This window comes from Triturus cristatus, chromosome 8 (genome assembly GCF_964204655.1).
Source record: "Triturus cristatus chromosome 8, aTriCri1.1, whole genome shotgun sequence".
Classification (NCBI taxonomy): Eukaryota; Metazoa; Chordata; class Amphibia; order Caudata; family Salamandridae; genus Triturus; species Triturus cristatus.
This window is the reverse complement of record NC_140591.1, coordinates 1270301926-1270315441: the sequence shown is the minus strand read 5'-3', so window position 1 is coordinate 1270315441 and position 13516 is coordinate 1270301926. Positions and strand designations below refer to the sequence as shown.

Here is a 13516-nt window from a genome sequence, read left to right as displayed (position 1 = left end):
TTGTGTGAACATGGAAAGATAGAACATTTCTCAGTGAACAAGAGGCTTAACAAGAGCATTCGGAGTATAAAAACCGTGCCAAACTGCCTGGGTTCTTTAAGATGCCTTATTGCTATCTCTTTGGAAAATAAAAATGTTACTTACCCTGTAAGCATTGGTTTGTGGCATGTAATGCTGTAGATTCACATGCTGTGCATACTCCTGCCATTTAGTATTGGGCTTGAACATGTGCATGTGTTTTTATTCGAAGCAGTCTTTTTTAATCCTGAGGTATAGTGACGCCAACTATTTCTGGTAATGTGCATGGGCATCAGTTCCATTGTTAGGTTGTTTTGCCACAGCAGCTAAACTAAGTCTGATAGAGTTCTAGGCAAGACCTGACTTCTACAGATTAAGAAAGTAACATATTATCCTGCACTGAGGCTGTGAGCGGGTCAATGTGTTTAGGGAGACAATAGAGTACAAACCATTTCACCTGGCTGCATAACAAGCTCTAGTTGTAGGACTGCATGCTCCTTTCAAAATGGTCATGCATTCAGCCAGGAGACTGAGATCTCCAAAGTGTAAGATCTCAGGAGCCAAATTGCAAGATTGAGCTGTTGGGGGTTGGGATGCTTTAGAGTGCCTTGATTCTGGGAGTGATGATCCGGTCGATTGGGAAGCTTCTTGGGAGGCACTAGAGAGGTTGAGGGTGGTGAACCAGGGCTGGCCTGCCCATGTTGTGGCTACTAGAATGAGAGTGAGAATTATTTGCCTGAGTTTCCGAACCACAAATGGAAGGAGTGGGAGAGGCAAAGCAGTGTAAGCAAATTTTCCTGATCAATTAATCAATAGTGCATTCCCCATGGACTGTGAATGTGGGAGCATGGAGGCTAAGCTTGGGCATTATGCGTTTACAGCGGTGGCGAGCAGGTATTTCTGGGATCCCCCAACAGTGGTATGGGATTAGGACTTCTTGGTGGATATCCTTTCTATGGACTTGTTGATGCATCCTGATGAGCAGGTCTGCCAAGTCGTCGTCCATCCTGGGAATGTACTGCATGAGGAGAAGGGCTTTGCGAAGTGTCACCCACCACAGTATGTTTTGGGCTAAAGCAGCCAACTGCAGTGAGTGCGCACACCCTGTTTTTGTAGGTAAAACATGTCAGTGGTGTTGTCTGTACAACTTTATGTTGAATGCGATGAAGGAAAGCTTTGAGGGCTAGCAGTATAGCTAGCAACTCCAGGTGGTTGATGTGGTGACCCTGTTGGGCAGGTGTCCCTAGATCTTCAATAGTGAGGTTCTGCAGATGTGCTCCCCATCCGAGTAGAGAGGCATCTGTGGTGATGGTCTCTTGCGAAACTGAGTCGAAAGGATCATCCCTGCAATAGATTGGCATTCCACTACTGTAGAGTGATCCGTACGGCCCCAGATCAACACTAAATCGTCACATTGACCCTCTGCTTGGGGTCATTGTGCTGCTAGGCACTGCTGCAACGGGCGCATGTGCAACCTGCCATGAGGAACTATGGCGATGCAGGATAGGATCATGCCAAGTCAGCCCATAACCTTTCTGACCGTTACCTGATGATCTGACTGAAAGAGGTAGTAGTGTTTGTACATGTACCCTTGCTGACCCAGAGGAAGGACTGCGCTCACAGGGCCTGGATGTGGGATTTCGTTGCATTGATGGTTAAACCCAGGCTCTGAAGCAGATGTATGGTGGCTGATCATGAGTGCAATGCTACAGCAATGCCTAGCTCAAAACTGTCCAGCAGGGTGGATGGGTATATGTAAGTAGGCGTCCTTCAAAACTAGGGCAGTCATGAAGCCGCCTTGTTAGAGGAGAGGAATGACATCCTGGAGTCACCATGTGGAAGTGCTCTGACAGGTTGTACTTGTTGAGGGGGGCCAGATGTTGAGGATGTGCCTAAGGGACCAGTCCTTGGGGACTAGAAAAAAACGGGGAGTACACCCGTTTGCCACAGTGTTGTGGCAGTACGGGTTCTAGAGCCCATTTGGTCAGTAGTGCATGCATCTCCTCTTGGACCAGACGGTGATGTTCCGGGGAGAGTCCATGTGAGCAGGATATTTGGTGTGTTTGTGTAAGCTCTAAGCAATACTCCCCCCCTGTATATTATCGGGGGCGTTAGTTCTTCCTGCTTAAGTGCACCCGTCGGACCGGGAGAGTAAAAACATTCATGCAGGAGGCAAATGTGACGCCGCACGGTCTGCCACACATTGGTGTATCACCAATTCTATAGGCCTATTCTCCCAGTACAACCGTGGCCACTGGGATTAGATGGAAACCTCTTCCAACACCTCCTAGACAAATATAAGAAACAGGGTCAGCAGTTGGTCACCGGAGGAAAGATCATTTTCAACATTAAGTGTGCCATGGACGCAGCGTACTCTGCTTCTCGGGACCTTTACGCCAGTGTCCTTCTTCATAGGCACACCTGGCTGCAAGTTTCGAGGTTTAAGCCAGAGGTGCAAAAATATCTCCTCGACATGCCTTTCGATGAGGAGCACCTCTTTAGCAAGTAGAGGAAATGTTGGAAACGTTTAGGAAGGTCATTGAAACCACCAAACCCATGGGCACCCTCCAGACCTCATCTGCCCGTGACTCCTTACGCCACTCACAGAATCGGAGTGGAGCTAAAATGATGGCACCCGAGGTGTCCACATCCTTGCCCATACAACAGCAGCAACAGTCTCCCTCGTGGGGTTACTACAGGGGAGGGTAGAAGTGAAATAATGGCAGGGGAAAGGGCGCAGCCCACATCTGACAACCTGAATAATAAATTCTATTTTTATGTATCTTTTTAGGACATTTTATGGTATTGTTACTCAATCTGCAAAATATGTCAGTTGTTGTTTTTGATTAATGCCACTTAATTCGTAAAGCTTGATGCCAAAGTTCTGATGTCAAATTTTATGAGGATGTGCCCAAAAAAATACTGACTAGTTTTTGCGGAAAATGTTTTACATTTTGGCTTCTTAGTAACACTAGTTATTTGGAAACAACAACCCAGGATAGCATTATGATTATAATTGTATGCCATACAGAAAATGGTGCAAATTACACATTAGGCAGGAAGAACTAACACCCCCATATATCATAATGTGTATCTCCCATAGGCTTGCAAGTGCTTAGATGGAAACCCAGGCCAAAGCAAATAACCACAGATGTGTTACTGTATTGGAAGAATAGCCATAGATGGTCTAACTATATTGTACTTGCTCTTTGCAGCTGAACCAAGGACTTACACGGACCGACAAGAACTGAATGATGATAATGGAAAAAAGAAAGCCTGCACCTTCAAGCGTAGATGGTTGGGGAACTGCTCAGGCCTAGATGACCCCACATATGGCTACAAAGATGGCAACCCATGCGTCATTATTAAGCTCAACAGAGTTTTGGGATTTAAGCCTAAGGTATATTATTGTCCTTTAGTGTTTACCTGTAATCCATGTTAAATTGTTCTTAAAACCAAGTATGACAGATTCCAGCCTTGCACAAGAAGCTTTGTAGGCCATGCACTAGTGACCATTACAGCGGACACTGTCATTAGGGAAGTGTCTGCCACCTGGGTTAGGGGGACATTAACAAAGGGAAGGATAGTGACCTACATGGTAATGCCCAGTGGAAGAATGAATACAATTAGAGGAAGCTCATGAATCTCGAGGCTATTCCAGACCTCTATGACCATGTTATGGTCTCCTTCTCCATATGTGCTTGCCGGCGCTGAATAGCAGTCGGATCAGCAGCCAGGCATTCGATGAATTGCAGCAGTGTCGGCCACCACAGGAGGCAGGGTTCGTCAGCTTAGCTCTTGCCAGAAGGTGTAAGGAGCATACTTTACCCTCGATGCTTATAGTACATTTCTCCTTTCTCTCTCCCTACTGAATAATGCCTGCACTATTGCCAATGCTGATAGTGGCTGGCACAGCTTCTGCTATGCAAACACAGGGAGATGATGGACGGAGCGTGGAAACTTTTCAGACACTGCTATAACTGTCATTCACTTGGGGCCGGATTTATCAAAGGATTATGTTGCCAAAGCAAAGCCAATGCAATCCTTTTAGTCTGATTTACCAAGCCACCTTGCTTGGTAAATCTAGAGTAGCACAAGGCAGCACAACTCGCTGCCTTTTGGTGTTCTGCACTGGGAAGGCAATACATGGGTGGAGCCTGGGTATTCCTATGCATCCACCCATGTATTTCGGCGCATTCCCTGATTAACCAAAACAAATAAACCAGGGAATGCATCAAAATTGTATGCCTTCCTGATAGAGGCACAACGAGGAAGAATAGCTTTATTGCTCACCGTTTTTTCGTCCAAGTGTGCTGCATTTTGCAGCACACTTAAAAAGAGTAAAGCACAACTAAGGGGTGTTTTTGTGCAGGAAGGTGTCCCTTCCTTCACAAAAACAAGCCTGCGTGCAATAAAGGCAGCCTTGTACCATGGTGCAAGGGTGCCTGCGTTGGCGCTTGGCAGCTCACAGTGCGCCAGCGCAGAGAGAAGGAATGCACCATATATTAGTAAATATGGTGCATTCCTGCCCTTTCCATTTGATGCACCGCAGCAAGTTGTCAAATATTTACAAATGTGGCCCTGAGAGCGTTGCATTTCGAAGATACAGGTGACAGGTTGGCACAGAAACAAGTACTTTATTAAGGTCAAAGTTACAAGTAAGGAAACCCCGCCAGGAGCTACAATATAACCAGTTCAGGCAGGAATAGAACAATCTCGCAAATGACATCACCCATTCTTCGTGACGCAACATTCCACACCAGGCTAGAACAGAAGATACACCAGCCTCGAACAGAACACAGGATACCATAAGTGGCTACAGCCAGAACAAGGGCAAATGGAGCCAACTGGCTCACCATTGAACTTGAGCTGTTAGGTGCGTAAAACTCCCTTCAGCCCACTGCGCATAACTCCCTCCCCCCCCCCCCCCTCCTTTCTCCTTGGGCTTCTGTTATTAAATAGCAGCTGCAGGGGGGACACTCCGTGCATGACTCATGCTGCAGCTGCCATTCAGTGAGAACAGGAATTGAAGGCGGTAGAGTGCATTTGAGGAGAATGTGGAGGCCCACCCCTCAGACTGCATTGCTTTGGAATGCAGCCAGGTATTTCTAAGTATTTTGGTGGTGTGGAGAGACTGCACTTTTCACGAGTAAGCTCAAGTAATATCTCTCTTTAAAAACCACTAAAGCTCATCTAAAACATGAATTTGCGTCGTGACTTAAAGCACGACGACACCGTATTGAGCATAAAGCAATAAATCGCTCCCTCTCATTATATAGTGGCATCTTTAGGGAAGCTTGAGCACCATACAAAGAAAATATAGATGAAATGAATAGAGTACCATTGAATAATCAAATGCACTTTATAACAGTTTATGGAAAGGCCATAAATATTACATGGTGTATTTGGTGTCGACCTTAAATCTGGTATGAGTAAGTCCCAGATTTTGGTTCACAATCTGAAACCTTTATTAACTGCATACTATATAATACTTGTGGCTTGTAGATCGGTGGTGGCTCTGAAGAAGGCTCATCGCCATTCTGGGTCACAAGAAAATGCACTACCATGTCTAATGATCAGAGTAGCTGTTTACTGCACCAGCTAGAGATTTTCTTCTCCATCCCAGTTATTTACCACCTGTAAATCCACTAGATTTTGAAACTGCAAAATGTACTCAATAAAATTAATTGGAGTTGGTCTCGTTGTAGAGCTCTTACTACTTAAAGTAGGGCTGGGCCTGTTAGAGCCATCTAATATTAAAATCCATTTGTATAAGAATGGCCAACAAATGTGCAAACCATCTGTAAATCTCGCAGGATTATTTAATGTACAGAAATCGAGGCAAGTGCCTCCGCTGCCATAAAGTTCCTTATCCTCCTGAAACTGCTGCTTACCAGCCACGTTGCCGTCAAAAATCAGGAAGCATTATTCTTCATTTACATTTAGGAAGAGGGGTTGCATAAAAATTAATCTCTGTCCAGACATCTACAAATTTAAGTGACTGTTTTCCAAAGTTGGGAAAGGAAATCGCTTGGGTGAGTCCTCTGGGGATGCATGGAGGGAGGGTCCGGGATATAAGACAGAACCTGAGTGTAGTGTTTTTGGTCAAAAATCGACACAAAGGCCGTTTTGCCTTCCTCCTAGTTGGGGATGTGGAGCTTTCTTTGCCTTTGGTGATGTGATGGAAAAAATAAAATCCTGATGCTGGTAGCATTGGGGATTGAAGCTTGAAGTTAATGAGAAGAAATCTTAAGGCAAAATTGTTGGTAATGCGAGCATGGAAATCTTCTAAAATATGTCCCCATAAAACTCACTTGGGGAACCTGGAAGTTCCGCACTTTTCTCAGCTGATGAATCTTTGCCACCATTTTAGAATTGAGCTTTACACAACAATAACATTAATAATTACATTTGACTTTCAGTTATTAAAGAGGGGGATGGTGATGTTTTAAAAATGTATTTTCTCATCTTAGTCCGTATTTTTGTTCTTTTTATTCAAATTAGTGGCAAATTGATTTCAGAAATGTTTAGAAATAAGATTGGTTAGAACAAGCATAGAGAAATAAACGGCGTGTTCGATTCAGAGTATAGTCCCTATTCTAGACTGAAGGACCATAAAGAGTTCCTTCTGGAAAAGAGCAAATAGATTTTGGAGCCAAGTCAAATAACTAAGAGGGAGATCGAACTCCCCATAAACTGTAGTTCTGGAGACTCGGCCGAGTTCTCTGGACAATTGCAGTAGCAACCGTCTATGCAGGTGAGAAGGAGAAAATCACAGTTGTAGCTATCATCCATATAAAACTGAAAATCTCCCAAAGATTAAGGAAAACAGAAATCACTGTAAGCAGTTGCTTAAGGCAAGTCAGGCTAGCACAGCAACGTGTCAAGGGACATAGCAGGGTAGGGTTGCATGGAATGAGACTCACTAGCTAGTAACAAGTACTATATAGAAAGCAGCTAAACATGTTGCAAAAACAGGTGAATGTGTCACCGGCTTCCAATGGTGAGGGATCTTTGAATGATCCGTCGTCTTCGTCCTTGATTCCCGCGGTAAACGTTCAGGTCATAAAGTCAGTTAGAAATGGCTACAACGTGTTACATCTACGAAGGTTCTCACGAGAACCTTTTGCAAGCCTACTCTGTTAGCTGCCTGGTGTCCCATTGTATCACAATGAGCTACTCTATGAAATGAAACCTTCAAATTCTGGTACGTCCTGGTTAGATCACAAACTGTAAGCTCCAGCACGCATTGTCTTTTCATGAATACACTTGTTCATCTAAATACAGTGAAGTCATGGTGTGAGGAAAGAAGGAATACATTTTTCTGGAAACCGGACATTTCACAAAGTCAAGACTTAAGAGTTCGATTATATTGTTCAATCACTATTTTATGAAAAGCCTTTATTTTCTTAATGTGATAGAATAGAATACATGAATAGTGCAGCCTAGTAAGTGGAGATTGATAGAAATGAAAGCTTTCTGCAGAAAATAAACATGTTTAAGTCTGTACGTTAAACAGAGGCACATGTTCTAACGTTTACTTGTTATGCATTTGCCATGTTAATATTTAGTGCATTATATTATTGTGTGGTGAAATTTTCGCAAACATTTTCAGCTTCCTCAGTAACCACCTTTTGTGCTTGGTTTTGGGGTAAGAGGTGTCCTTTGAGCTCATAACTGTGGAGCCAATACCAACCCTGGTTCTGCCACTTTGGAGTGTATTTAATGGGCTGAGATAGGCTTTTGTACTGGTAGGCTTCACAAGCCCTTCATACTCTCTTTTTTTGTCATTGCACTTCAACAGTGAGGTCAGTGGATGAGTTGTGAGACGTCATGGTACCAATGATAGTGCAGGAGGAGAACGAGTTTCTAAAACCAGACTGCTTCTTGACCTTGTTCTGAGGTGGGGGAAGTGCGAACAATTTGAGTGCATTGCCTATGGCCAAACCCTTCTGTGTAACTAAAATAAACATTGGGGACCCTGGGCTCTTGCCTTCTCACTACCTACTGTTACATTGATCAAAAATGGACTGGGAGAACCAATAACAGTGGGCCCTATCACATCTTCACAGTGGAATAGGCAAAGGCCTGGTCACTAACTGGGCAGTCATACAAACATGATATTGACTGGACAGTATTAAAGGGTTGCAGATGTTATGACCCTGTGAAGTCCAGAGGCAAATATTCGCCTATGCAGAGCTTGAGCGATGAGCCCCTGAATATCTGAAGAAATTCAAGGTGGTCATAGAAATCTTTTGAGTCTTCCTCAGTGGTATGGTACCTTGCCACTTGTTTTGCTATTATATTAGTTGACTGGTAGTCTAGGAGAATAAATGTTCCACTGTAGACTATTTCTTTGTCATTTGTTCATGCTTCTGTAGAAGATTATAGTGCTTATTTCTCGTATCAAACTAGGCAGGAGCTACCTTCCTTGGGTAGGTGGCCCACAGGCTTCTTTTTGGTCTATCGCAATCTGTGAGAATGATTCCGGAGTATTTGATGGCAAGTTCTATGGGTGGAGAGAATTTGGCATATAAGAATAAAGTTGCTTTGCCTGGGGTGCGGTCACGCTGTAGCATTGGCTAAAAGCAGGGAGCTGATGTAAGAGTGCAGACTTGGCCGTTCAGGGTTCATGTACATTACCAGTTAGTACACTTAAGTGTGAAAAAATTCACCCCACATGTGGTGACAGTTTATGTGCTTGAATAGGAAAAAACTAATGGAAATTGGAATGCCCCAAAATTGTTAGGCTACCCTATCTGTCAAAGATCACAATAGCCTGATTTCTTCCACCACCTTATTAGCACTCTTTCAGTGAAGGCATTCACATCTGTTACTAAAATACGGTGCTTTTATTAGCCTTGAATAGGGAGTTCAGAAGTTTCCCCATGGGCACATTATATAAGAATTGCACCTTTTCATTTCCCACGTGGTCAAACACTTTATTGTGTGGGTGAGATGAATTGTTTTTCCTGCTCTTTCCTTGAATATGGCTGTGTAGGATGACCAAAACAAGGATAGTTTTGCATCTCAGAAATCTAGGCCCAGAATTATCAAGGTTTTGCGTCGCCCTTGCGCCTTGCTAGAGATCACGAGGGCAACACAAAACCTAAGTGAGTTATCAAGCCACGAAGGGCCACCTTGCGTGGCCCTGAATAGATTTATTAAGCCAGAGTAACGCAAGGCAGCACAAATCGCTGCATTGCGTTACTCCGGCCTAGGAAGGTGTTCCATGGGTGGAGCGTGGGTGTTCCCACGCATCCATCCCTGGATTTTGGCGAATTCCCAGATTAGTAGTAGACCTCAAATGCATCAAAATGCTACACCTACCCAGGTGAGGCGTAACAAGGAGGAATATCTTTATTTCTTGTTGTATTTTCCGCTTTCTATGTGTGTGCTGCATTCTGCAGTGCACACAAAGAGGAAAATGCTTCTCAGGATTGTTTTTGTGCAGTAAAGTTTCCCTTCCTGCACAAAAACAATCCTTCCTACAACGCAGGTAGCCAAAAGTGTGCCGTTACTAGGAAAGGACAGGAATGGGTTGTATAATGTTAAATACGGCGCATTCCTGCCCTTTCACACAGCACAGCAATTGCAGTTGAATATTTATTGCGTCCAATGTTGCTGTTGCAACAATATGATGAACTTTTAGAGTATAGACTTATTTATTTATTTTTGGCAGAGTTTTATATAGCGCGAACTTGACCCGAATCCAATCGGGTATCAGAGCGCTTTACATAGCACCAGTTACGTACCATGAGGACACACATTCATTTTTTTTTTCTTTTGTTAGGCACGGGGAGATTAAGTGATTTGCCCAGAATCACAGGAACCCAGTTCCTCAGGTCCGAGGTCAAGCACCCTAGCCGTTAGACCAACTCCTCTCCCCGATTATGGAGCATACTTGTGAATTTAGTGTGCTAAATGTGCTTTTTGTGTAGTAACAATGTACATTTTTCTTTCAGCCTCCTACTAATGACAGTAAAGAAGCTGTTCCACCAGAAGTATGGGCAAGACACAATCAGAACATCATTCCTGTTCACTGTGCTGCAAAGGTAAGCCCCACAACAAGGCTTCGGATTAGGAGCTGCTCTGCAGGTTCAGACTGGAAGGACGCGTAGGTCACTGCTTAGTCCAAACGTTGCATGTAGGCTAGACTGTTCAAATGACTTTTGTTAAAGTTGTGCTAATTGAGTAATCTAGATTTCAAGTCTTGGGTAGGATGGAAGAGGTCCTTGATATAGGTGCCTATAGTCCGTAGTCTTGGTTCTCGCTTCTTCCTCTGGCAAAATTCATTGCAGCATTTTAAGCTGTCCGGAGTCCGTGCATGAGACTTTGAGACAACCCAGCATGATTTGTATTACAGTTGCCCAATTGGATGCCAATCATTGCTCCCACTTATTTTTTTTTATTTGTTTTGTCTGTAAGGAGTCGGCATTAGTTTGCTCTTACAGGGCAGATTTCTGCCAGATCCACACCATAAGGTCTTTCCTCCTGAATCAACACTGTTGTGGAAGTAAAACTGCTGAACAGATTGGATTTTTGTTTTTAAATATATTTTTATTGGGTTTTCAAGATGATTCATACATTCATAGTTTCCACATTTTAACCTGTATACATATTGTATCATCAGTACAATGTGTAGGTATCCAATACTAATAATCAGAAGCATAAGAAATATCCCGATTGTGGCGAGGCTTCGATCTAACTGAACGTTCTAAGTAAGCCCGAATGGTTAGCGAGGTGCTCGAGGCGATTGAAATGACAACCCTTCTAATGTCCTTTCAATTACCATAGTTAACCAGTAAATCCATAAATAAACAAGAATTGTTCCCTGATGGCAACATGGGAAGAGCTAAATCTTCTGCTTCAACACATGGGTTGTCGTCTCTAGTCCTGGGGTTACATTAATCCTTCGTGAATGCATAATGAGATACCACAGATGGTACAAGTACTTGATTAGAGGGATCTAGCCACATTAGAGTAGGATACACAGTGGAGTCCCAGTTGTTCATGAGCCCACTGGTGGTCAGATGTGAATAATAATACTGAGGAAGTTGGTTCTTAGCTGTGGGTCTCCTCATGGTAAGTGGACCAGAGTTTTCCTAGCATTAAGCTAGAAATAGTTGTCCAGGATCTATTTTCAAGTGCTATCATACATGGTCCCAGACTTGCCTTTAGGCTACCCCACCATCCGTATCCTGGTAAATATAGATGTATGCATAGGTATGTTTAGGAAATTAAAAAAGATGAGGGTGCCACAGATTAGATTGAAAGGGCGAGGTTTGAGGGACTACATGTCATTTCCTCAGTCGTAGAGCTCAGTTCTCCCATGCATATTGCTTGGTTGTTCCTAAGCAAAATAACATGCAGATCTTTGATATCTGCGGAAAAAGAATGGTGTTGACGTCGCCGATTTAGAGATCCATAAGAAGCAAAAGGCAATCCCTGAACCTCCCTTGACCTAGGGGCCGAACCTAGGCACACAGCGCTACTCATCCCTTTTAGTTTTTTTCCTACTTTCTACAGCATCCCGCTTCCTTATCTGTGTCCCACGCTCTGCAACATTCAACTTCACTGTACTGCAGCTGCTGCTCTTTGCCCTTCTCTTGCTCTTTGCAGCATTCAACAGCATGCAGCAGTCTCACTTACATTGCTCTGATATCTACCTGTCCTCTGAGAAACAGAACCTATGAAGAAAACGTCCCTTTATTACGTGCCTGCCTCCTCAGACTCCTGTTATTATAGAACATCATGCAGACTTTAAGGTCCTTATGCGTTAGGTTTCCTTGGCAGTACTGAAAGTTGGTAAGTCCAGGTACGCCCGTAGTAAATGATGGTACCACCACAGATAATATCCAGTAATTCTGGACTGTTATGGATCCCAGAAAAAGGCCTTGCGCATCCTCACTGTACTTGTACTCAAGCGTGCCCTTAAAATTCTGGGGCATGGCAAAATCTGGACTATGGCTAATGGAAGCCAATGTGCAGGTCCTAAAATGAATAAACACTTGTTTGCGTGCTGCAAGATAACGCTTCCTTTGGCAACCCTGTACCGGAATCCTTGACCTGTGAAACACTGATTTTGTTGCTTGGACTTGCCAAAACCCCTTTCAGAGGGCCACATTGCATGCAGGGGTTACTAGGCCCAACCGTAGGGGTTGAGGTCATTTACTCCTGATGTCCCGGGGCCCGACCTATTCTGGATCATGAGCAACTGGGCCAAGTACCCCTTCTACACTTTACTCTGAGTGGTAGCTATGATTGAGTAGTCCAAGACCCCCCTCAGGGGAGTGAATACAGGTTAGTGAACACAACTCATAACTCTGGAGTGTGCAACAGTGTCAATAAATTGATGTCCAGTCAAATACTTATCTTTTATATTACATAAGTACTTTATTTCTAACTGTACACAAAGTAGAATTACGACATACATGAACAATGACACATTCCTCTTGAGGCTGGGGCTCTAATGTTCTGCTGACAAATCCCTGTCCCACCCGTTCTTCTTGGTGTGGTAGGAGTCGTTTTCCATTCACTGATGGCTGCATTCAAGGAATGATTACGAATAGGCAAGAGTCCACTCCAACTCTTAGCAAAGTAGTCAAAAGTATCTAGGCTTAGCAGCTAGTCAGGGCCACACACACTGCTTCGATCCTGGTGGAAGAGTCGGCTGCATGGGGGAGGCACTGCAGCACTCTTAGGAGGTCCCCTCTTTCCACTCATGGTATCCTCCTCAGCTCACAGGGGAGTCTAGCACATTCCTTGATGCTCAGTGGTGACCCACGGGTCATGCAATTCACAGTTCTTGGGTGACGGACCGATCCTCAGCAATCCTTGATCATGGCAGCTCCTCCTGGCATACGGGGGTTGCCGTCACATACCTTCACCCGGGCGAATGAGCATCTTCGCTTTGGGTAGATGGATTAAATTTTTAAGGCATTTTCCATTTTTGCTGATTTTTATTCTGCAGCTTGCCCCCGTGCCGCAATTCGTTTTGACTATGCACATTTGCATACAACCCCATCTTGGTTCCAGAATCACCAACACCAGGACCCCACATGATTCATTTCCTGTTTGAATCCGACTCCCAGTGGACTTTGAAGACATCCCCCATTCTCAATTAATCCTTGTCCGGGTAGGTTTCTTTCTACCTACCTTAATGGTACTTCCATTTATCCAACACATCATTCTAAATTCCCCCCCCCCCCCCCATTTTAATTGTACAGGCTGTCCCTTTGTGCATTTCGTCCTGAGAAAGACCCCCGGTGACTACCAACAATCAGCACATCTTTGGGGTTGAAACGTCGACGTGCTAGTCTAAATCCTGACCCTATTCTCTCTGCTCCACGTCAAAAAGGAGTTTTAACTTCCCAGCGGATCAGAGATTCACCTAGGGATGGATGCCATTTGATTGACCCTTTTTACCCAGCAATACTGCACTGTATATATTTTGTTCAACACCAGCACTTCGTTGCACTTTGTCACTTCAAAACTT

The 13516-nt window shown here is 44.1% G+C and overlaps 1 protein-coding gene across 1 annotated transcript in view; it reads left to right on the top strand.

Moving 5' to 3' along the window:
* ATP1B1 (ATPase Na+/K+ transporting subunit beta 1) overlaps positions 1-13516 on the top strand; it is a 56279-nt gene that overhangs the window by 34046 nt on the left and 8717 nt on the right. Inside the window, exons 4-5 of the mRNA XM_085622990.1 lie at positions 3234-3418; positions 9984-10073. Of these exons, the coding sequence (XP_085479116.1) occupies positions 3234-3418; positions 9984-10073 (275 nt within the window). The remainder of the gene's footprint in view (positions 1-3233; positions 3419-9983; positions 10074-13516) is intronic.